The sequence below is a fragment of the Lissotriton helveticus genome, chromosome 3_1 (assembly GCF_964261635.1).
Source record: "Lissotriton helveticus chromosome 3_1, aLisHel1.1, whole genome shotgun sequence".
Taxonomy (NCBI): Eukaryota; Metazoa; Chordata; class Amphibia; order Caudata; family Salamandridae; genus Lissotriton; species Lissotriton helveticus.
The window spans coordinates 1,052,596,202-1,052,622,257 of record NC_136061.1 but is presented as its reverse complement, the minus strand read 5'-3'; the positions used below and the strand labels follow the sequence as shown (position 1 = coordinate 1,052,622,257).

At 43.6% G+C, this 26,056-nt stretch overlaps 1 protein-coding gene across 1 annotated transcript in view; it reads right to left on the bottom strand.

The window, feature by feature from the left end:
- ABCB11 (ATP binding cassette subfamily B member 11) overlaps positions 1-26,056 on the bottom strand; it is a 574,638-nt gene that overhangs the window by 90,181 nt on the left and 458,401 nt on the right. Inside the window, exon 20 of the mRNA XM_078681619.1 lies at positions 11,279-11,437. Within this exon, the coding sequence (XP_078537745.1) occupies positions 11,279-11,437 (159 nt within the window). The remainder of the gene's footprint in view (positions 1-11,278; positions 11,438-26,056) is intronic.

Sequence of the window (26,056 nt, the reverse complement as noted above, 5' to 3'; positions counted from 1 at the left end):
AAGGTGCACATGTAAGGCACACACATGACCTAGGGGCATGCGTGTGCGCTACATGGCACTTTGAAAAATGACGTTTTGTAAATTTTTCAAAGTTTGCACATTGTTACCATCAACTTGAAGTTGATGGTAATAGCATTTCCTAAATGCACAGTTCACATTTAGGAAAGGGTTCTTACATGTGCATTAGATATTAGCAAACTGCGATTCCCTATTTGCATTCGCAATTTAGGTAATCGCTAAAAATTGCAATTACCTAAATTGCGAATGCCAAAGCCTTCCATGCATTCAGAAAAGGCCATTTTGCATTCGCAAATGGGTAAATGTAACGATTCAACACATTTGTGAATGCAAAATATTTTGATACATGTGGCCCTAATTGATTCCCAATGAGTCGCAAATAGACCTACCTCATTACTATTGAAGAGGTAGGTCTCGGTTTGCAACCCATTAGGAATCCAAAAATTCACAGGAATGGTGGCCTGCTGGGATCAGCAGACCACCATGTCTGTAATTACTTTTAAATAAAGCTATTATTTTTTTTTTTTTTAAGGAAAACGTGATGTGTTTCAAAAAGAAAAATCGAAAGTTTTCTTTACATATTTAAGAGTAGGCAGTGGTCCATGGGATCAGTGCGTACTCTTAGAAGATTTTTATAAACATTCTCAAAGAGGAAGGGGTCCATTGGGAACCCCTTCCTATTTGCAAATGGGTTACAACTTACTTTAAGTAGGTGGTAAAATGAGAATGTTTTGTGACCGCATTCTGGTTGCAAAACATTCACACATACCCGTGAGATTCGGTATTAGCAAGGGACAACCCTTCCTAATACCGAATTGCGATTTGTGATTTGATAATAGATCACCAAATCGCAAACTGGGCCTGTATACATTGGAAAAGGACCAATCGTGACATTTGAAAACGAAATAAAACTTTGTACATCAGGCCCTAAATGTTGTATTCCCTACCTCTATCTCTGTTTGATGTGATGTCCCACTTCAAGCTTTTGCCATATTACCTAAGTCAGAGAAGGATACTCAAAGGCTGTATTTGATTTCCTTTACAGTGTAGGTTCATCAAAGTGCTACTGAGGTTTAGCAGGAAGACTTCCCGAAATTCCACTAGCCCCAACAGAATGATTTAACAATAAAACAAGTGCTTTAAGTACTTTCATGAGTTTGTTGCCAGTGCACTATTTTTTTATGTAATCACCAGGATAAATACGTAGTAATTTCCCTGTGTTGTATCTTTTTCTAAATCCAGATTCAACCACTATTTGTGCATTTGAGCACTCGAGATACATTGCACAGCTAACAAAATAATAATGGCATCAGAGGCATTATCACATTGAAGACCAGTAAGGACCAGGTCTCATAATACAGTCTACAAAATGTACTCATGATAAACTAGTAAAGCCAACTAGGGTCCAGAAATTAGTTAACTGTAATGCATCAACCACCCATTTCTACTGACTTCCCTTACAATCGCCACCCAACCACCCTTCTAAAGTCTGATTACATATATTCTACTTCATGTTCAGTTAAATCTACTGTGCTCGCTCCATAGCCTACAATGACCCAAAGATATTCATGATCATGTCTAGTTCCTGTGTGTTATAGGCAAAATCTATAACAATCACAAGGAGCTAGGTTTCACTCTTTTATAGATACTACTTATATTTTTCACCCTGCTACCAGTAACTGCAATATTTTTACATCAATCTTACAAGCAAACATACAATCTTCATATTCGCACTGTGCTTCCATATTTGTATACATGTACTTAATAGCAAAGGGGGTATAGAATAAGTGAGCACAGTGAGCTAGGAATGATTCCTTTGAACAGTTCCTGGTTGTAAATGATGACTTCATTCATGTATTTATTGAAAACATATCTGCCAACATGGCTCAGAAAACAAGAATTTCCTGGTGAATTTCAGCGCTAGGTTCTGCCACTACAAACTGTCTCAATGGTTGTTGTCTTAGTTTACTCAAGAATATCAATGGATGCACTTCTCCTTGTTTTGTGCAATATGAGTGCCTCTGTTTCCACTCTATATGTCACATGCCTTGTGGCCTGTTCGATTTATAATGTGGATTGTCTTAGTTTCAATGTCTCATTCCCGCCCACTGCAAACTCAACACCATGTCTGTATGGAGGAGTCCTCATAGGGCAATCTTTTGTGGGAGGCACATGAGCTAAGCCTTCCATTTCTGACCTTCTTACCACATACATCCCTTTTCCTAGCCCCACACCATCACTATCTCCAGTCTAGGCACCTTATCCACACACTAATAGTCCGATCCCATCATGCCACACATATTAAGTTCCGCATCCAGGTCAGTTCATTTATCCTGCTTTTCTGAGTTGGTCTGTGTCCAATTGTTGACAATCTCTGTGTTCAGTACTGTTAATCAAATGCCACTTAAAGCTAGAAGTATGAGATGAACTGAAGAAATAATTGGTTTTGAAAGATAGGATTAGATGCAAAAGGGAGATTAGTTGGTATAGAAATGAGTGAATGTGAACTGTGCAAGTTGAAAGCAAATGGGAGAATGGCGGGTAAAATTAGAGGTGGGTGTGAGTGAAAGAGGGAGAGACAGAAGTGAGTGCAGTGTGGTAGGAATAGAGTAATAAAGCTGAAGTTAAGCAGGAAACTGGAAAAAAAAATCCCAATGAGAGGCAGAGGTGTACAGAAATCAAACAGAGAGGGCCAGACTGCCAATCACAGTTGTGAGAGAACAAGAAGGGGTTTTTAGGGAACACGGTAGAGGTGAGAGACATACATTTGAGTGTGATGAGGAAACTGGAAGACGTGGCAATAATAAGGAGGATAGATGTGGAGCTAAGCAACGAACTGAAAGACAGAGAAGAGGATGGGAATCATAAATATAACAGAGAGAGAGGATAGTAGTGCAAGTGAGAGCATGGCTAAAACATCTTAATGTGGGGAACATGCATGTGGTGAACGGATGTGATATGACTGAAAAAAAGGTGTGAAAGAATGAGAGTTAATCTCAGAAAGATGGAATTGAGAAATGTGTGGAATACAACTGATACAAAGGCAGACCTTCTGCTCACAGTCATCTATGATATGCTCATAGCCTTATGTCTGTGCCTTCTTACTCATCACCTGGAATTTCTAATTTTCTAGCACTTGGAAGTATTTGCTTCAACTCCCATCAGAATATCAAGCCTGGTTCCATCCGATCAGAGAGAGAAAGAAAACATAGTTCCACTTTACTCAGTAGGTCAGCCAAGAATTTTGGAGAAGTAAACACTACAGAAAGACATGGAATTCCCAAGAGCAATCTACCCTCCCCACATCTACAATCTGGGCACCTTCCCCATCAGTAAAGTCCTCATCCCCATCCTTAACACCTCTATCACCACGTGACATTCGGCGAAGCCTGGAAACATGCAATGGCCAATGCACTGCTAAAGAAACCCTCAGCAGACACCTCTCAACTAGCAAATTATAGCGCAATCTCCCTTCTACTGTACCCAGCCACGATCATGGAGAAAGCCATCAACAAGCAACTCACCCACTACCTCAACACACACCAATTCCTCACCACAGCACAGAGACTGGTCTAATCACAGCTACAGACAACATCAGATTGATCCTCAACCATAGAGAAATAGCAGCCCTCATACTACTCGAACTCTCAGTGGCAACCCACTCCACCCTGATCAAAATATCACATGAAACAGGAATCCAAGGACCCACCCTCATTTGGATCTGCTCCTTCCTCACACGAAGAACACAAAAAGTCAGTCTGCCACCTTAAAAGTCAGAGGCCAAGAACCTGTTCCTCCTGAGGCGGAAAGCCGGGAGGTGTGCTGTGTGCCTTGATATTTCCTGCGTGTGTGGATCTCTTTGTTGTGCCACTATTTTAATCGTCGTGTTTTAAAAATTGAATTCACTTTAAAAATGTACTTTATAATTTACCCTGCACTCTGCTGAACTCTCGGCACTCTCTAATTCCCTTTCCACGCACTTGGCGGTGCTTGGCCGATTTTGGCGCTGAGTCACGCGGACCGCGGGTGGTGGAATTTAGCGGCTGCCATCTTGGGTGGGAAGCTCCACCAGCAGCATTCTAGTCGCCAGCATTTATGGAGCTCATCAGGCAGGCGTGAGCCCTTGCTGTTTGATTGTGTCCTCCTGAGGCAGAAAGCCGGGAGGTGTGCTTTGTGCCTTGATATTTCCTGCGTGTGTGGATCTCTTTGTTGTGCCACTATTTTAATCGTGGTGTTTTAAAAATTGAATTCACTTTAAAAATGTACTTTATAATTTACCCTGCACTCTGCTGAACTCTCAGCACTCTCGAATTCCCTTTCCACGCACTTGGCGGTGCTCGGCCGATTTTGGCGCTGAGTCACGCGGACCTCGGGCGGTGGAATTTAGCGGCGGCCATCTTGGGTGGGAAGCTCCACCTGCAGCATTCTAGTCGCCAGCATTTAAGGAGCTCATCAGGCAGGCGTGAGCCCTTTCTGTTTGATTGTTTTCTCCTGAGGCGGAAAGCCGGGAGGTGTGCTGTGTGCCTTGATATTTCCTGCGTGTGTGGATCTCTTTGTTGTGCCACTATTTTAATCGTCGTGTTTTAAAAATTGAATTCACTTTAAAAATTTACTTTATAATTCGGGCGGTGGAATTAAGCGTCGGCCATCTTGGGTGGGAAGCTCCACCGGCAGCATTCTAGTCGCCAGCATTTAAAGAAACGGACATGTCTCCGCGCAGCGGACGCGATCAGCGGATGCGCCGTATCAGTGCCGGAGTCACGCCTGAGTCCAGCCCGTCTGCACCCGTCAGCACTGAGGAAGCGCCAGAGGCCAGGAAGGCTGGCACCTCAGACATCCATGCCCAAGTCAGTCCCCTATACTCCTTGCGGGCTTTACAAATACTTAAACCCACGTGGAAGTCTTGTCATCATACATTTTCACAGGAGAGGTTACTCGATTCCCCCCAGTGCCTATGCACTGGGAGAGGAATTCGCTCAATCATCCTTAAACCCCCTCATAAACAGCCCCGGTCTAATAATCAAGACTCCCCCTTACTGACCAGTGATACTGGGTTCCTCATTAACGCATGGTCCCTGGTCAAGAACAATTTTGCCTTCAGGGAATTTGTCTCGGACCGAGAACCTTCATGGGTGTTTATTACGAAGACTTGGGCTTTTGAGTCTACTGAGAACCAAATCTGGTTCCCCCCGGGATCCTTGCCCAGTCTCAGTGGCCCAATTGGCAGCCACCCCTATATCTGTCATGCTAGCAGATTTATTCAACAAGATGTTTCAAGAGGGAGAATATCCACAATGCTGGAAACATGTCTCAATAGCACCTTTGCTCAAAAAACCAAATTTAGACATTTTAGACCCTAGTAGCTATCGGCCTATATCTAGACTTCCACTACCGGCCAAACTCATTGAGAGGGTCATGAATGCTCAGCTTTGTGACTTCCTCCGATCCTCTTGTTGTTTGGACGCTGCTCAACACGGGTTTAGGGAAGGTCATAGCACCGAGACCGCCCTTATAAAGTCCACGGAGGAAATCAGGAAGGCAATGGACGCAGGAGGACGGGCGGTCCTGGTGCTCTTGGACTTGTCTGCGGCCTTCGATACGGTCCACCATAACATCTTGTTGGACCGTCTTGAAGGCTGCGGAATCCGAGGAGTTGCACTGAGCATACTGAAATCCTTTCTATCAGACAGGGTCCAGGTGGTGGCCATGGGAGACTTTGAATCTAGCCCTTTTATACTCCCAGGAGGGGTTCCTCAGGGCTCTTCCCTGAGTCCTACCCTATTCAATGTTTATGTCACCTCCCTCGCCCCGGTGATATGCTCTTTTGGCTTTGAATTGACATCTTATGGAGAGGATACTCAAATTGTGGTATCTCTGCTCCCGGGGCGAGAGGAAGGAATAGCGGCAAGATTCCAGGACTGCATGACTGCAGTAAGCTCATGGATGGCTAGGAACTGCCTTAAATTGAATTCCTCGAAAAAAGAGGTTCTTCTTTTTGGGAATGTGACCAATCTTTGGACCCCCAACTGGTGGCCTCACGAAATGGGAGCCCCACCCATTCCAGACACGACAGTAAAAAACCTGGGGGTGATTATCGACAAACAACTCTCTTTTAAATCACAAGCTAATGCCCTATCTTCCTCCATTCACTGGATAATAAAAACCATTAGGAAAATTCTTCCTTTTCTTTCCGGCAATAGCAGGAAAATGGTGGTGACAGCACTTGTGCTGTCCCGCCTTGACTACTGTAACAGTCTGTTTCTGCAAGCCCAGCAAGGAGTTTTGAACAAAATGCAGACGCTACAAAATGCTGCTGCCCGACTGATTACTGGTCTACCTAAGTTTACATCGGTCACTCAGGAACTAAGAAATTTACACTGGCTCCCAATACGGAAACGTATCATGTTTAAAGCTCTTTGTATGGTATTCAAGGCAGTGAATGGAATAGGTCCGTCCTTCCTGCAACAACACTTTCAACTGTACAAACCAGGTCGACAATTAAGATCTGCTAATAAAAGCCTGGTTATGACTGACCGTATTAGGAAAGTCCGATGGGGAGGACGCAGTTTCTTCCATGGAGCATCCACCATCTGGAATGAAATGCCCCTCTCCCTAAAACAAAGCAATGACCTAATGACCTTTAGGAAAAACATCAAAACATGGCTTTTTAACCTCTAGGGATTCCTCTGCCTCTCGGAGAAAATGTATCGTTTCAGCGCCAGGACACCGCCCGGTAACAGTGCGCTTAACAAATGGTAAAAATAAATAAATAAATCCAGGGCCGGAGCTTTTAAATGCCATTCCTGAGGGCTATGCCCTGTCTACAATGGACAGGGTAGGACGCAGGGGGGGTGGGCTGGGAATACTATATAAGAGCTCTATAAGATGCCGGATTGAGCTTTTCTCCTCTCCCCCGGACACTTTCCAAGCCATGTACTTTGCCCTTAATTCCTCCCCTACGGTTTCTTTCACTGGGATTTTGATCTATAGGCCCCCGGGCCCTAGATCTGCTTTCAGTCATGACCTATTAAAAGTGTTGGAACCATATATTGATAAACCTAACATGACCATTCTCTGAGACTTTAATTTCCATCAAGAAAATACCAACTCTGCCGACACTGCCCTTCTGTTAGACTCCTTGGCATCCTGTGGACTGCTTCAAGGAGTGGGAAGTGCTACCCACTCAGCTGGACATACCTTGGATGGGGTCTTTACTAACGATTCCAGGCTAGGGATAGGTTCCCCCCTTCCCCTGTACTGGTCAGATCACATGGCCGTCCCATTGGAATTTACTCTGCCTCACGCCGCAGTGCCCATTGCTGATTCCAGCAAGTGGGAATTGAAAAGGAATTACAGGGGTGTAAACAATGAGACTTTAGCTCCATTGATGTCTAGTCTCAGGCCTTCTTCGGTGAGGGATACCGATACGGCTGCCCTTGACCTTTTTAATACCATGATCAGTGCCGTAGATATACTGGCCCCGGTCAAGCAGCATTACTCCGCCAGAAAGCGACCCTCAGCGCCCTGGTACTCAGACTCTCTCAGGCTGCTAAGGCAGGGCTGCAGGAAGCAAGAGAGACTTTGGAGATTGCACCTTGACCCGAATGAAAAAAACAAGCATAAAGTCCTGCTTAAGAAATATAAAACTACGGTACTGGCGGAAAAGAAAGCATACTTTACCAAGCTGACCATCTCTCTCAGCTCCCCTAGGGAACTGTTTAAAATCGTTGATTCCTTGTCTCTCCTTCAGTCTCCTGATCCCATAGTGGCAACCCAAGAACTATGCGATCAGATCTCTACTTTCTTTCATGCAAAGATAATGGATATTTATTCAGGCTTAGAAGCCCTTAACTCCGACTTAGAGGCCTCTCCTCCACCGGTGGCTTCCTCTTTGGAAAGTTTGGTAGCGGTACCGGACAGCAATCTTTCTAACTTCCCCCCTCTTACATTGACACAATTGAACATGCTTCTTGATAAGCTTAAGTCCGGATCTCCTCTGGATCCCTGCCCTTTGGAGATTCTCAAAGAATGCAGAGAGGTATTGCTCCCCCCATTTCTAGAGGTGATAAATCTGGCAATCTCTCGAAGGTGTCTTTCCGACTTCATGGAAGATGGCGATAGTCAAGCCCCTTTTAAAGAAGGCTACTTTAGACCCCGGGACTTTAAAGAACTTTCGCCCCATTTCTTTACTTCCTGCCCCCTCGAGACTCATCTCAACTGCCACCTAAGTGCCTTCCTTGACAGCTCTAGCTTGTTGGATTTTTCCCAGCATGGTTTCTGGAGGGCACTCAGCACAGAGTCCGCCCTCACTGTGGTTACCAATAACATCCGCGCTAAGGTCGACAGTGGCCAGACTACCCTTCTGGTCCTGCTCGAACTCACAGCAGCATTTGACACCCTGTCCCCCTCTATTTTGGCTATTCGCCTTAGGGAGATAGGAGTGGATGGACCAGCACTGAGCCTCCTGACTTCCTTTCTCGATCAGTGTAAACAAAGGGTCAAGCTGGGTGGCTTTCTTTCCCCTGTCAAGCCTGTGCAGTGCGGGGTTCCTCAGGGCTTGTCTCTGAGCCCCACGCTTTTTAATATCTATGTAGCCCCGCTTGCCAGGCTTGTAAGATCCTTTGGGTTGGAAGTTTTATCCTACGCTGACGACACCCAGATTATGGTCTCCCTCTCTCAAACAGTAAACATCACGGCCCGAAATTTCAGGCACTGCATGGAAGCAGTCGCGGGCTGGATGATAAGGAACTTCTTGAAACTTAACGGGGAGAAGACAGAAGTCCTTATCTTTGGAGGAAAGGAGGAGATCTGGTCGATGGAGTGGTGGCCTCCTGCTCTTGGAGGCTGCCCTACGCCCTCCCAGTCTGCCCGTAACCTGGGTGTAATCTTTGATAACACGCTTTCTTTTGACAAACAAGTCAGCAGGACGGTATCAACTTGCTGTGGGGTCTTAAGAATCTTGAGAAAGATTGTACACTACCTTTCTATTGAGGCTCGAAAACAGGTTACAGTGGCCCTTATATCCTCAAGGCTGGATTACTGTAATTCATTATACCTAGGTATAAATAAAAGGCTGGTCCAACGCCTTCAGATAATGCAGAATGCAGCAGCTAGGTTTGTTGTTGATGCCCCTAGGCGCTCGTCAGGCACCTCTATTAGAAAAGAGCTGCATTGGCTCCCCATACAGGCCAGGATAAACTTCAAGGTCCTATGTCTCACTCACAGTGATTTGCATGAGTCCGATGCAGTAGGCATCAGAGCCCTTGTGTCCCTCTATGCCCCTAGTAGGGCTCTCCGCTCGGCCAATAAATGCCTTCTCTCTGTGCCTCGAGTCATCAAGGCCAGATGGGGCGGGAGGGCCTTTTTCTCCATCGCCCCGAGATTGTGGAACATGCTTCCGTCTGAGCTCAAAGGTCAAACCTTCCATCTTCTTTTCGAAAGGCTTTTCACAGAAGGCTGCCTATAGCCGACATACTTTCTCCCCTTCTAAACAGCTGTACCACCTGTATGCGCCTTGATGCCTATGGGCTAAGTTGCGCTATATAAATCTTTACTCACTCACTCACTCACTCAACCTCATCCGCAAAGTCTCCAAAGGCTTTTCGCTCAGCTCAAACTTATCAAACCCACTTTCCTATGCTGAGGATGTTCAACTAATACTCTCCCTGTCAGACAAGTCACCTACAACCAAAACCGACTTCGCGACCTACATGATCGCTGTATCCTCCTGGATGAAATCCAACTGCCTGAAACTCAACACAGACAAAACGGACGTTGTGATCTATGGAAGGAAAACCTCGATTGGCTCTCCACCTGGTGACCAGTAGACCTTGGCCCCATCCCCACCAACCCATGCCAGAAATTTAGGAATCATCCTGGATTACAAGCTTAAGGTGACAGCCCAAGTGAATGCTGTGACCTCTTTATGCTTACACATACTGAAGATGCTACAAAAGATCTTCAAATGGTTACCAAAAAAGACTAGGAACACTGTCACACAGGTCCCGTTGACCAGCAGACTTAACTACTGCAAAACACTACACAAGAATCACCAAAAAGCTCCTGAGCAGGATCCAAAGCATCCAAAACACTGCAGCAAGCCTCATTCTCAACCTACCTCACCGCACCCACATCACCCCACACTTCAGAAAACTTCACTGGCTTCCCATACACAAATGCACCCAGTTCAAATTCCTCACACACACATACAAGGCACGTCACAACTCTGGCCTTCCTACTTCCTACTCCAACAGCCACGAAACTTCCACTCCCAACTCAGGCACCTCTCCACAGCCACACTCTCACTAGCACACATACCCTGCATTCACAAAACAAAAGCCGAAATAATCCTACTGAGGGGACAGCTGCCTACCAGACTGCACACTGCCTAGATACCCTCACGGGGATTAGCAGACTTCACAAATGTACTTATATAACATAAGAGTTTCGAATGCCTCAATTGGTGACCTCAATGGAAACAGTATGCTGAGATAAAATGTGTAATTTGGGCAAAAATACTGCCATGTACTGGTAAAGTATGCAATTGTTCAACATACTTTCCATTCTCTGTTTGTCACACATTTACTTCTGTGCTTGTGCATCTGTACGCATATATACTTTAGCCACCTGAGCTAGAACTATGAACCCAATATATGTCCTTGAAAGGCTTGAACTTAGAGAGTGTAATGTCTGTTCTTGACAGTTAGCACGTTCGACAATATCAACCCACAACAAGATCAGATGCATTACATTTACTATCACTAAATTGCAAGGTAAGTATGCAATTAGTATTTCTAACTCTACCTGTACTTACCTTGGGAAGTAAATATAAGAGCTAAATTAGGATAAGTAATCATCTAGTTACCTTACAAAGCAGAGTTATGTGAATACAGTGAGTTCTGTATTAATATCATGTAATATGGTGACTTTTCATTGTTGTTGATGTTACAAAAAGAAGGCAACGAAAGAGCTATGTGTAGGAAACAGCTTTATTCTTTTCAAATACATATTTATAGTGTTTGCAACTGACAACGTGTGGTTCATAAATAATAATTCTTAATAATAATCAACTGAATTATACTTATTTTATTAAAAACAGATAAAAGATGCAGTTGCCATACTTGATTTAAACCTGTGACCTGTAGGATGCTCTTATATTGAGGAAGTAAAGATTTCATGTTGATGATATGTAATTTTTGAAGGTGTAAATGAAATCCAAGTCTCATCCCAAAAAATAATTGTGATCAACAAATACACTTACCCCGAGAATCTGACTGAATAGCAGAGCATACAGTGGAGTTACGGCGCCATTAGCTGCTGCACCAATAGAACCAAGCAACATGTAAGGCCATTCTGGAGCATTGTACTTGAGGATTCTGGCTACAGATGCTGGCTCAACATCCTCTTCCACGATGGTTTCCTATTAAGAGAAACATATATTTCATACATACCAGCGTTTTAAAAATGGGTAGGGAACATATTGTTATCCTGAAATTAAATAGGTCTTTGAGAAGGATCCAGAAATCTATCTCTGACAGGTCATTTTCAATTTTCAGGATGGACTGACACTAGAGGTTGCACCAATTGACAGGTAACCTCATATGTGCTTATGTCATAAAAACAACTTATTAGTATGATGTAGTGTTTTTATCTAGGAACCTGAATCGATATTTCTATTTTATGCCCTTGTCCGGTTATAATCAATAATATCCATACAACGGTAATCATATCCATAATTCAGTCGTAGCACATGCTGTCACATTAAGCAAGGCTACTTCCCCGGCCCCCTAGAAAGCACAACGAGTTCTCTAAACAAACCAAACCTCCAGCAACCTGGGAAATCCCCCTTGCTTTTGTTTTGATTTCGTCCTAGAACTCCTGTAAAGCACTGCAAGAATGGCCAGTTCTTAGTGACATCTTTATTGACGTCTTATGCCCAACCTTACGTCAAACCCGGCACCTTTCAGGTATAAATATACCAACGTTGCCTTAAGCAAATACACGGTGGTGGTTTTGGAGCAGAGCAGCTATCTACTTGCCCGAGAGCCCAGCTGATGCGAGAGCCCACGGACGCTGCCCCTCTTCTTTGACGCACTGAGCGAGACGCTGTCTTTTCTCCAGCCGAGAAATCCAGCTCCGGTGTTTCCAGATACCTTCGCGGGTTACTGGGATATCGAGTCCTGAGAGAGAGATACAAGACCTCCTGCTTTCTATTTACCCAGGTACGGAGCTGACTAAACCCTTACAGAGAATTCTTGAGTCAGATTCTTGGCAAAACAAACTTAACTTAAAGTGCTACTTACTTACTCCTGCCCACGTATTAGGCTTAGGTCAGGTACACCGGGGTAGGCGTATTTAGAAGCACAAGTTGAGTACGATTAGTCAATGTATATATGTATGTATATATTTTATCTATTTTAAAGTATCATATGGCTAAAAAACCATATCAATGCTTTTACAGTATTATTTTATAATCCTCCTTTTACTGTACGCACTTTACTTTACTATGAGTATTGCAATTGTGGCAATTCATTTCTCTTGCATGAGGAAGAAGACTGCTCAATAAATTACACCTTTTATTGAAAACGCCCGTCTCTCTTTTCTCTGCAATCTGGTGAAACTAAGTACGCACATTTGACTGAGTGAAATAGCTGTCTTTTGTTTTCACACGACTCTAGAGATACACTCTTATTCTGGGGGAGCAAAGTTGTCATGTTTTATGGTTGTCAGAAGCTAATCCCTTCTTGTCTATCCAGGGAGGTTAAACTCCTCCTCGTTTATTTGAGAAAGTTTCTAGTGACCTCTGAGCTAGCTGGCAAACCTTAAGTCTAATATAGACAGTAGAGACCTAGTCGACCTCAGTCCTACGTCTACACTGCTGAATATATTATTCCAATGCGCAGAGCCTATTGGGAATATAGGAACTACACTACATGGCGCCCAACGTATGGTAAGGCGATAAATCTAACGCAAGACGTTAGAGTAACTCAGTCGTGCTTTTTCACACAGACCCTTTTTCCGTAAATACTCCAAAAGACGTCTGGAGTGGGTAAAAGGTTAAAATCCGCCGGAACTTAGTAAGCAGAGATTTCTATGTAGTTCTTGGTTTAGTCAACGTTGAAGGATACAGTGTTCCAAAATATTGTGCACCTAATCTTTGTTTCCTTGAAACTTGATGTGCAACAAAAACCTTTCTGTCAGTAAAAATGTCAGAAAGTGACGACGAGAGGGAGGCAGCTAGAATAGCAGCTCGACTCCTAGAGGATGACACTAGTCTCCTACAGACCGACCCGAATGTCATACTCATTCCGGTCAACATATGAAAAACTATAACTCTTAAACTTATAGAGAATGGACTAACATCAAGAGGTGGTATAGTCGTATTCGTAATTGAGGCCCATGAATATCGGCAGACAGAGGTATTCTATTCATGGATAAACTTTCCAGCAGCAAACGCTGTCACACACGAATTCCACTATTACAAAATAGAGGAACCTCTGGAAGATACACTCCTTTCGAGGAGGTGGAAATCCCATTAAAATACCAAGAGCACCTGCTCTGGTTTAAAGGCGCCCTAAAACATAATAATCATATCACCAGGCTCGGTCCACTAGGTAGACCAGGATCAACATGGCCGGTTCTAACCAGCCACACACCACATACTGACATTAATAAAATGTCAATCAAAGAACTCTTAGTTAAAATAAAAGAATTAACACAGGCATATAGAGAGTTAGTTCAATTGGCAACGGAGGATATAACTTTCCTCCCGAAATTGAAAGAAACAGATATAGCAGAACAACCATTTGAACTTGCCAGAATCATAGAAAAATCCTATGAAGAACTAGGAAGAGATAGTTTGGGTGGGAAACCAGTAAAACCCCAACTAACTGAAAATCCTGAAAAGATATTTATTAAAAATAATCTAAATACTCCAAAAAAGAGCTGGGATGGAAATAAACAATCCACTCCCAAAGAAAAAAGATTCCAGTCCAGAGGAAGGTCTCCTCGTTGGAGAGAAAGATCTCCGTACCAAGGACACAAGTCTCCACAGAGGGAGCCCTCTGAGAAAAGATACAACCTTAGAAATAGGGATCATTTGAAGAAACCTGATAGATATCAAGATATTGATACACGTCCCTCTCGATCTTTTCAGAATTCCTCGCAGAAATCGGAAAGAAGAGGATGGTCAGAACACAGGGAAGAGCACGTCAAGTCCAAAGACAAGGAACCTGCTCAGCAAAGTAAAAAATTACTATTTCCAAAAAAGAAGGTAGCCAGTATTAAAATAATCAAACATGCCGAGGATACTGAGGACACAGCTGACAAACGGAGAGCGGGCCCAGACAATGCTAGACAGCACAGCAGAAGTGACAATAGCTCGCAAGATCCTGATGAATCATATGGAGACAGTGGACACGAATGAATACATTCAGGTGGAAACTGCAGATACCAGAGTTAGCAAACCTCATAAAATATACGAAATAACATTACGTATAGAGGGAGATAAGACTAGGAAAGTAAGGGGTCTATTTTGGGATAACCTTTCCAAAGGCTATGACATCCTTTTAGCTGAGAAAGACTGGCCACCAGAGTTTGTCAGGGAGTGCCCTCATGGCGAAGAAATGATTATGCCTGCCTTCTCTAATCATATTCCAATTCATAAAAAATATACACTTGCAAGAAAGTGGGCAGTAGCCCAAGCTCCTGCATTATATAAAAATCATGTAGGATGGGATGAGGACTCTCCTCCTCACAAAATCCAGTTAAAATGCCAACCAACTGCACAGAGGCAGTACCCAATTAAGCAAGAAGCAAAAAAACAAGTCAGGGAGATCTTAGATCAACTTGAATACCAAGGGGTGATTGAAACATGCACCTCACAAATGAACAATCCTTTGTTTCCTGTCTCCAAGCGAGACGATTCATATCGTCTAGTTTTGGACTACAGACACCTTAACTCATGTTGCAAGACATTTGCAGTACAAAACTCACACAGTGCAGCACTAATGAATAACATCGTGCGCAAAAAATACAAAACGACATTAGACATCTCTAATGGATTCTTTTGTCAAAACATAGCACCTGAAAGCAGGTATTTGACCGCTTTCTCAATAATGGGTTCGCAGAAAAATTTCTGTCGACTCCCACAGGGGTTCAAGAATAGCCCAGGTTTATTCTCAGCAAGGGTAACAGAGTTACTACAAATGTATGATGATGAGGCATTATCTTATGTCGATGACATCTATCTAACAGATGACGACTTGGATACTCACTTGAAAAGAGTGAACACCATAATACTTGGGTTCGCAGCAGAGGGTTACAAATTCAACTTTAAAAAGTCACGAATTGCACATCTAACTGTCCTATTTTTAGGATATGAATTATCAAGTGAAGGCAAAAGCCTAGCGGACAATTTCTTAGAGAAGTGCGCTGTACTACAAGCACCAAAAACGCTGAAGAACTTACAATCAATACTAGGTTTCCTGAATTTCGGAACAACTTACATTCTAAATTATGCCGAGAGGGTTAAACCTCTCTATGAACTAATAAAACCTGATTTTAAACCAATCAATTGGACTCAAAAACACACAGAAATTTTGAGATCATTGCAAACAGATATGTTAGCAAAAACAAAATTACAAACTCGCGATAACACACGCAACCTTGTAATCCGAGTCATCCCAGGAAGATGCGGATTCACATACCTGACCTCTAATGAGGGAGAAAAGGTACCAATAGCATACAAATCACATTTGTACACACAAGCTGAAAAAACATTTAGTCTTGCGGAAAACATTGTAAATGCGGTTCAAACAGCTGTAGCAAAAGAAAGAGCCCAAGCCCAAGGCAGACGGAGTACTGTTTTAACAGCAGAATCAGCCTTTGAGGCATTAACAAGCCCACGCAATTTAACTACCGTGGCACTAGATCCAAAATGGATACAATGGGAAAATTCTCTTGCTACAGATAAAGTGAAATACTATTTTGACCCGAACATGAAAAAAACTGAAAGATCTAACATATGAAAAAGAATATCCTCTGCCAATCGAAATTCTGCCCCTACAACAGTACGCCTGTGTAATATATACAGACGGATATGCACCACCCTCAGTTTGGGGAAAACAAGCTTACAATGCTACGTGCGAGGTTGTTAAATGCCGGTGGCGCGGAGGTAAATTGAGACCACTGGTAACAATGTCACAATCAGTAAAAGACAATTCAGGTCAACAAACTGAATTAATAGCTTTAAAAATGGCGCTCGATATTGCCGATCGCGAATTCCCGACACTAATAGTGTGCGATTCGCATTCCTGCGTCAAATCATACAATAATGACTTGCAGAAATGGGTTCAAAACGGTTACAAAGATGACACAGGTGCCACAATCAAGCAAAAATCGCTTTGGGAACAAGTAGTTCTTTTACAGAAAGAACTACAAAAGACTCACGTGATACACACACTGAGTCATCAACGTGATGGCGTTCACGTTGCAGGGAATTCATTGGCTGGGACTGCCACAGCGGAAGCAACTAATCCGGCTTCCGTAGCCACAAAAAAGCGTTCAGATAAATACATAGACGGGGAAACCGTGCTGGCTGTAAAAACGTCTTCAAAAGGCGACTGTGCAGCACTACCCATGAACTATCCACTCAATTATACATACATAATAGATGCAAACTCCGTTCCTTTTGCTCGAATCCCTGGAGTGGGGGGATAGAGTAATTCCAAACACGAACAGGAGAATCTTCTTGATTCAAGAAGCACACATGGGATGAGGGTCTAAGACACCAGACGATCAAGGAATCTCTGAAAGAATTGCAATCAGAATACTGGTGGCCGGGGATGAGCCTGCAAAATTACAAATTTGCAGAGGATTGTCCGAACTGCAATCGCAGTAGTGAACCGGCCAGAGTAGTGCCAGGACCCCTATTAGAGAGCATAAGGCGATCTATACGCATAATCAAACAGGAGAAATGCGTCCCAATGTATATTATTTAAGACTAGATTCACTTAAAATGTAGACACCAGCGCTCGGCTGACGCCAGAACTGTTATAAAAGATTTGCGAGTCTATATCGGCACATACGCAATTGGCATGCTACATTCTGACCAGGGTCCTGCTTTTAGCTCTAGAGCTTATAAGGAGGCCATGACCAGCATGGGCATTGCATTGCGGTACTCTTGTCCCTTCCATCCTGAGGGAAACGGGATTGTGGAAAGAAAAAACCGAGACATAAAGCAATCTATAACGGCGAGGGTATTAGGTTCGGGTGATGGGTGGGTCCAACATTTAACAAGTGTCCAACGTAGTCTTAATAATCTGCCAAGAAATTCTCTAAAAGGTTACAGTCCATACGAACTATTGTTCGGGACTAGAATGCATATTCAGGAATTAGATAGTCAGACTTCAGTGGTAGAACAAAAATGCTTTGACATCAAAGATCGTTTGGCTATTTTACAGGACTTAAAAAAAAAAGAAAAGACCTGAGCAACATAAAGTTAAAACAGCAGCCAACAGCCACTGAAGATAAACCACCTGTCCCAGCAAGGCCTGTCTGGATTCCAAAGATTGGGGATCTGGTCAGAGAGAAAATCGCGGTGAAGAAGGAATTTGGGCCTTCTTACAGAAAAGCAGTACCTGTCTTAGCTGTCAACGGAACAAGATCAGTTGTACTACCGCCCCTTGCTGGTAACAAGGAGAACCGAGTTGTATCCATCGACCTGGTAAAACCACAATCATGTGGCCAATAATAAGTAGTAGGCCCAGTGGACTCCCAAGATGTAGCAGAACACCAAAACTTGCTACAATACAAGAGGTTCAAACTGAGAGACTAATCACATTTGATAAACCTACAGTGAATCAAAAAGGACTATGCAACAAAGCCATGGAACTTATGCCTCTTAAAACCCAAATTGAAACAGTTCGTCAAGAAACACCTGTCTACAACGATGTAGCGTCAGACTATGCTAATGAAACAAAGAAAATTCCAAAAGCAAATAATAATCCGGAAGCGATTCCAACAATTGACAGAACTGCATCTGGCTACTTCATCAATTTCGATGACTTTTCTGAGGATCCAAGAGAGCCTGAAGAAACACCAACAACAAAAACTTTTAAAGACAAAGTAACTGAACTCTTTCATCAACTCAAAGAAACCTATCTGATTTCTCCATGGATTGAATTTTGGATTGTGTTAGGTGTACTTTTCCTCCTGCTTTGGCTCATCGTGGTTCTTTGTTTGGGAAATTTCATTGAGGGAAAATACAGTACAATGGACACAGCAAGTCAGAACATCAACTTGGTCCTAAAGCCTCACAAGTCATCTCACATCAAGAAAAGAGAACTATCATCAGTAAATGTCACAGCCAATCCAATACCCGGTGGGGTAGCTTGGGACAAAACGGATTACGAAATCTATGGCCTGGTCGAGCTCTTGAAGTATCCACACCAGTTTAAGGTTTCATTAAGTGACTTTGTAAAACCGAGCACATTCTCTGATGATTGGAACTTTGAAAGTATTAATGATATGATGTCAGATTTAGTAATGTCAGCAAAATTTACAGAACATGATTATTTACAGGGTTCATCTAATTATGAAGAAATGTACTGCTACAACCACTTTGCACATCACTATTTGCATAAATCTGCTCAACCTAGAAATGTTTTTAATTATAATCAATGGGAACATTGTGCAACTCCACCAAAAGGTAGTTCGAAAACATTTTACGAGAAATTCCCATACTTCTCAGGGTTCAACACAAGTGATGCAGAAACGTTTTATTTCAAAATGTTAAATAAGACAGGAATGAAAACAATGCTGACAAACACTAAATTAATCTATTCAGAAGCATTTTATGAAAAAATGACTACATTTGGTTTTGATTTTTGGAAAAACCATCTGGGGTACCAAAGATTGGCAGGTCCAGGGTATAGAATCATTATTTAGAGCCTGCATGATCCCAGAACAAATTATATTCTTGAATGACACAATTCAACAGACAACCTGTCTTGGCCTAGCCAAAATTAAAGATTTAAACAAACCGTCTATTCCAAAGCCAACACCTGACCGTTATAGCACTACAGATGTTGAGATAGATGTATCCCATATTTTTAACCAAAACAGAACACATCCTGATTGGAAAAAATGGTTGATCTGGCCCACAGACACAAATAACTGTCAAGATTGATTCCTAAACAAAATACAGGGGTTCAAATTGACCAGGCCAGACCCTAGATACTCCCAGAGACAACATCCAGGGATAGTTACAACATACAGTGTAGGAAAACTCTGCCTCGAATGGCTACAAAAATCCACACTGGGTGAAATTAAGCAACACTTGACTTTACTTAAAGACAGTGCTGACTTGCGTGATTTCATAATGGGACCACGCAAACAGCGTCAAAAACGTTTCATAGCGGCCAGTATATACGCAGCTTACAACGAATGTTGGAATGAAACGCAAATTGAAACAGCAGAAAAAATACGGGAAATTGACCGTATTAATTTGGAAAAGTCACTTTCTGTTATAGACAATGGGTTAATGACTATGTCTTCCAGAATATATTCACTGGACAATATTGTATCATCTGCTATTGATATAATAGAGCAGGACTTACTAATGTTACAACACGGTCAGTCCTAATTACGTTCTATTGTACAGCGTGGCTGGACGTTGCAAAATCTGCATTCAGGCTACGAGCCCTGGCGTTTAATAAACACAACGTCATTATTCTCTATCTTTAACCTTACTGATACACAAATCAGCTTGGCACAAAAAGGAGCGGAATATACAATTCTGAGCATTGAAAAACTTGAGAGATTACCATTAACAATGTCAGAACGACCTGTCATTGAATGGATAATACACGGAATCATAACTATTCCGATAACAACTTTCCAATTTAAATACTGTCAAGAGTAGATACCAGCAGGCCAGTATGAAAGGTTGGGTAAAGGGTACATTAAGTCATCATGGAAATTACCTTACACACACACATGTTATAGTGAAAAGGAACAGAATGTATTTCTTAGTGGTAACAATTGTAAAAGATCACTAAGTGGTATACTTCTGTGTCAAGGTATTAACCTGCATGGGGCCTGTGAGGGGACTTCAAATAACCTTTCATGTCACCAGCATGGCACACCTGCAACACGAATAGAGCCATTCTTTAGACGGCTTTCTAACGGGAGCTATATTCTAATAGTGGACCACAGATGTTGTGGCATGGTGCCAGGAAAAGATTATCTAGTGAGCATTAGTTCCATGGTCACTTGCTGTATGCAAGTATTGTATCCAAACAGCACTCCAGACAGGGGAGGCGAAAATTTGGCCCTTTTTGAATATCTCTTCTATTCGCATTGATACTTTAAGCAGAATGAAGTCTGTTCTTCTACAGACAACTGTGCCCTTGACGTCATCAAAAGAAACGTATGATCTGCAAGTTGCAAGGACAACGGCAGAGATACATACACTTTTATCAACAAATTGCCCCCTGCATTTCGCGGAAATGCTAAGCCAAATCCTAAATATGTCTGCAAGCAGTGGTATCCTACATGTATTTAAGACAATTTTTTCGGGACTGCTAACACCCTTCAAAGCAGTTCTGGGCATTTTTCCTAATTTTGTCCATTCTGTCTTTGGCGGCCTACCACTTCTGTTGAGACTTGTAGCAGGCATTTTATTTTTGATACTTCTGCTTCGATATGGCAAGCCAAGTCGCAGACAAGACTCCAGCAACGATGGAAGAAACGATCCGAGCTATACGCTATCGGGACCGCATAACTAAAGTCCTTGGATTAGCCCGGCTAAGAGATCTGAATATGACCTGGTTTCTTTCATTCAGACCCATCTGGCAGAATTGTATCTTACCTGTGCTTCGATGTATGCTATGCGGAGAAGAATGCGTGTTGGACGTCTGTCTTACACTACAATCAGCAGTACCATTGGATACAGATACTTTGCTAAGTCCTGTAACGGCTCATGCATCGTGTTGTCCCCAGCGGTTACCCATCCTGATGACGGCATTCGTTGAGACTTCTACACTACGATTAGGTGGTAGTGAAGTAGGAGATGAGAGCAGCATCACCCGGGTACGACCTTCTGTGAGCACTGCTGATCCTGCCATCGATGATAGCAATCATGCTCAAGACTGCACACTTGCGGTATTTTCAAACTTGGTTGAACTTTCACCTGAAGCCGTAGACAACTTTTTGCGAGTCTGTCTGAAATGATGTTCTCCCCTGAACAGAAAGAATAACTTTTAAGCAAACAAGCACACAGCGTTCCATGAACTCTGAATTTGGCCTTCAGCTTTGAAAAACAAAAAGCTACTGAAAACATTTGGAACTATTTTTGCCCTGAAAGCGAAATTATTTTTTCTTCTCTTCCCTTCCAAAATATGTACCTTTTTTTTGGCACTTGTACTCTGCTTAAAGTAGAACTATTCTTAGAGAACAGAGCTTCTATTTTTAGGAACTCTAGAGACAATATATTACCTCAGCCTCTAGCATATTTACAAATAACTGTATTTATATGTGATGGAATGGTCTTGCCCTTCTTTTCTGTATTAAGAGTCATTTCATGTGTAAATTTCGCAAAATCATTCAGCTGATATATTTATGCATCCTTTTTTAATGAATGATTACACTGCTTGAAAAGCGTACAGTACCTATAATCATTTTCATGTATTTCGCATACACCATTTCAAATGCAAATAATGTATTTAGGGGTGGGTTGGTATACACATGCACCTTTTAAATGTTTACTATTGCTTAGTTTTAGTAATGATGGACATTGATTCGTGGAGTGGGTGTAGTGTTTCTATCTAGGAACCTGAATCGATATTTCTATTGTATGCCCTTGTCCGGTTATAATCAATAATATCCATACAACGGCATAGTAATCATATCCATAATTCAGTCGTAGCACATGCTGTCACATTAAGCAAGGCTACTTCCCCGGCCCCCTAGAAAGCACAACGAGTTCTCTAAACAAACCAAACCTCCAGCAACCTGGGAAATCCCCCTTGCTTTTGTTTTGATTTCGTCCTAGAACTCCTGTAAAGCACTGCAAGAACGGCCAGTTCTTAGTGACATCTTTATTGACGTCTTATGTCCAACCTCACGTCAAACCCGGCACCTTTCAGGTATAAATATACAAATGTTGCCTTAAGCAAATACACGGTGGTGGTTTTGGAGCAGAGCAGCTATCTACTTGCCCGAGAGCCCAGCTGATGCGAGAGCCCACGGACGCTGCCCCTCCTCTTTGATGCACTGAGAGAGACGCTGTCTTTTCTCCTGCCGAGAAATCCAGCTCCGGTGTTTCCAGATACCTTCGCGGGTTACTGGGATATCGAGTCCTGAGAGAGAGATACAAGACCTCCTGCTTTCTATTTACCCAGGTACGGAGCTGACTAAACCCTTAAGAGAATTCTTGAGTCAGATTCTTGGCAAAACAAACTTAACTTAAACTGCTACTTACTTACTCCTTCCCACGTATTAGGCTTAGGTCAGGTACACCGGGGTAGGCGTATTTAGAAGCACCAGTTGAGTACGATTAGTCAATGTATATATGTATGTATATATTTTATCTATTTTAAAGTATCATATGGCTAAGAAACCATATCAATGCTTTTACAGTATTATTTTATAACCCTCCTTTTACTGTACGCACTTTACTTTACTATGAGTATTGCAATTGTGGCAATTCATTTCTCTTGCATGAGGAAGAAGACTGCTCAATAAATTACACCTTTTATTGAAAACGCCCGTCTCTCTTTTCTCTGCAACCTGGTGAAACTAAGTACGCACATTTGACTGAGTGAAATAGCTGTCTTTTGTTTTCACACGACTCTAGAGATACACTCTTATTCTGGGGGAGCAAAGTTGTCATGTTTTATGGTTGTCAGAAGCTAATCCCTTCTTGTCTATCCAGGGAGGTTAAACTCCTCCTCGTTTATTCGAGAAAGTTTCTAGTGACCTCTGAGCTAGCTGGCAAACCTTAAGTCTAATATAGTCAGTAGAGACCTAGTCGACCTCAGTCCTACGTTTACACTGATGAATATATTATTCCAATGCGCAGAGCCTATTGGGAATATAGGAACTACACTACAATGACAGTTCTGAAAAGTTGAATAGGAAGACAAATTGGCACTTTTTGTCCTTTTCCGAAGTGAAAACTTCCTCAAAATTCTGAGGAGGGGAGAATGCCTGTTTTGCCTGCTGCCCTTGCCCCTGTGCTACCTGCTGTCCCTGTGCTGCCTCTGTCCCTGCACTTCCAGGTGTCCCTGTGCTGCCTGCTGCCCCTATCCCTATGCTGCCTGCTGCCCCTGTGCTGCCATGTACCTGCGCTGACTGCTGGCCCGGTCCTTGAGCTGCTTGCTGCCTCAGGTGCTGCTCCTGTCCCAATGCTGCCTGCTGCACCTTGCCCCTGTGCTGCACCCTGCCCCTATCCCTGCGTTGTCTGCTGTGCCTGTGCTGCCTGCTTCCTCTGCGCTGCCTGCTACCTGCTGCCCCTGTACTACCCTCTGCCCCTGCTCTGCCTGCACTTTGACCACCTACCAGGTCCACTAATGGAGGCCGCCGCACGACCATGCAGTGGACATGTCGCCAATGCAACATCGGTTGGACAACGCCCAGCACCAGGATCCCTGGCCCTCCTGCAACCCAAAGGTACACTGCCAAGGAATTCCTGGTACCCAGACAGTGAATCAGCTGTGTCTTCTCCGCCCCATGATCCACCAAAGGACCCTTTACCTGCTGACACTGCAACTTCTCCTGCGACACAACCTATGAAAGATCCTGCACCACTCCTGCCCATAAGACAAGGAACTCCATGCAACTGCTCCATTGTATCCTGTTCAAAGCCTGCTCACTCTAAAAGCAAAGCAAAACCAAAGGAAATGATGGACGGAGTGTTGACAATACAAGCACTCACCCCCAGTCAACTGATCTGGGTTTAATCCATCACCATTCTTTAGCCCACTCTGCCACCCCAGTTCAGACATGGCCATATGCAAATCAGTCTGACCCTGTGCCTCATGGGAACAGTCCAGCCCGAACTGCCAAGCCATGCCTACCCTGGACCGGAAACAAGCTTCCCAGGACCGGTTTCATGTCTGAACTGGGGTGGCAGAGTGGGCTAAAGAACGGTGATGGATTAAACCCAGATCAGTTGACTGGGGGTTAGTGATTGTATTGTCAACGCTCCGTCCATCATTTCCTTTGGTTTTTCTTTGTTCGCCATAAGTTGGCAGGGTATGCTCAGACGTGAGTCCCTTGCTCACTTTGCCACTGGATTCAAGCAAGCCGGGCTAAAGACGGCTGAAATGCCAGAAACCGGTCCTCGGTAGCTTGTTTCCGGTCCAGGGAAGGCATGGCTTGGCAGTTCGGGCTGGACTGTTCCCATGAGGCACAGGGTCAGACTGATTTGCATATGGCCATGTCTGAACTGGGGTGGCAGAGTGGGCTAAAGAACGGTGATGGATTAAACCCAGATCAGTTGACTGGGGGTGAGTGATTGTATTGTCAACGCTCCGTCCATCATTTCCTTTGGTTTTTCTTCACTCTAAAAACACGCCACGGAAATCTACGACACCATCTCCGCCCTCTCCATGGATGCTGCCTACATCGCTGAAACGTGGCTCAACCCCTCCTAGAACCCTGACATCACCACCGCCACTCCCAAAGGCTACAAGATGATACACTGAGACTGTGCCTTCAAACAAGGCGGAGGCGTCACCATCATCTTCAAAGAAACTATCAGCTGTACCATCATCAATGACGATCCCATACCTCTCATGGAGCACCTCAATTTCCTACTTCAAACTGAAGTTAAGACCACAATAAGAGGCATCCTGACCTACAGACCCTGGGACCCCTAGCTACATTCTGCAATGCCATCCACAACCTCATCGCCCCCCTAGCAATTGACTCTCACCACTACATCTTACTTGACGACCTCAACTTCCACATTGGTGACCCCAGTGATGCCAACTCCATCACCCTCTTGGAGAACCTTAACAACATCGACCTCACCCAACTCATCACCGAACCCATGCACAAAGCTGGAGACACACTTAACCCAATTTTCACCTTCAGAGACAAAATATAATTCAGCCATACCATAGAACTCACCTGGACTGACCACACCATCATACATTTCACCATCACCGACCCCCAGCACACCATCACCAGGCGTCCGATCTCCTCCCACCACAGATGGTGCATGGTCACCAAAACTCAGTGGTCACAGACCTTCTCCAGCTCTCAACCCAAGGGTGCAACGGACCTCAACCAGGCCATACAGAACTTCACTGCCTTGATCATTGACAGCGCCAACAGTCGCCCCACTGAAATCTACAAAATCCAACAAGATCCTCCAACATGCCAGCTGGTACACCCCAGAACTCAGGACCACCAAGCGCAACTGCCAACTTGAGAAACAATGGTACGCCACCAAGAACCCGCTGACAGAGCAGTTCACAAATCAGCCCTCAACAACTATCACCAGTACATCAAAGAAGTGAAGAAAACAGCCATTACCACATGCACCGACTCCACAGCCAATCACACAAAGGAACTCTTCAAAATAGTCAAAGAATTCTCCAACCCAACAGCCACCCAGAACACCATCCACCCCTCTCAAGATCTCTGTGACACCCTCTTAGACTACTTCCACAGCAAGATCACCAACATCAAAAACAGTTTCAACCTCCAACCTGCCACCCTCAACCCCAACAACCTCAACCAACCAGTTAACAGTAGCCACACCATCACCACTTGGTCACCGCGCACCGCCCTGGCCACGTCATAATGTCTTTCCATCTACAACTCAGTGCCCACTGACACCTACCCCCACCACCTCTACAACATCACAATGAACCCAATCAGCACCCAACTCACCAGCATCCTCAACACCTCCATCTCCACAGCAACTTTCCTGGACAGATGGAAACATGCAGATGTCAGACCCCTTCTAAAGAAAGCCTCCACTGACCCCAACGATCTAAAAAAAATACCATCCGATCTCCCTGCT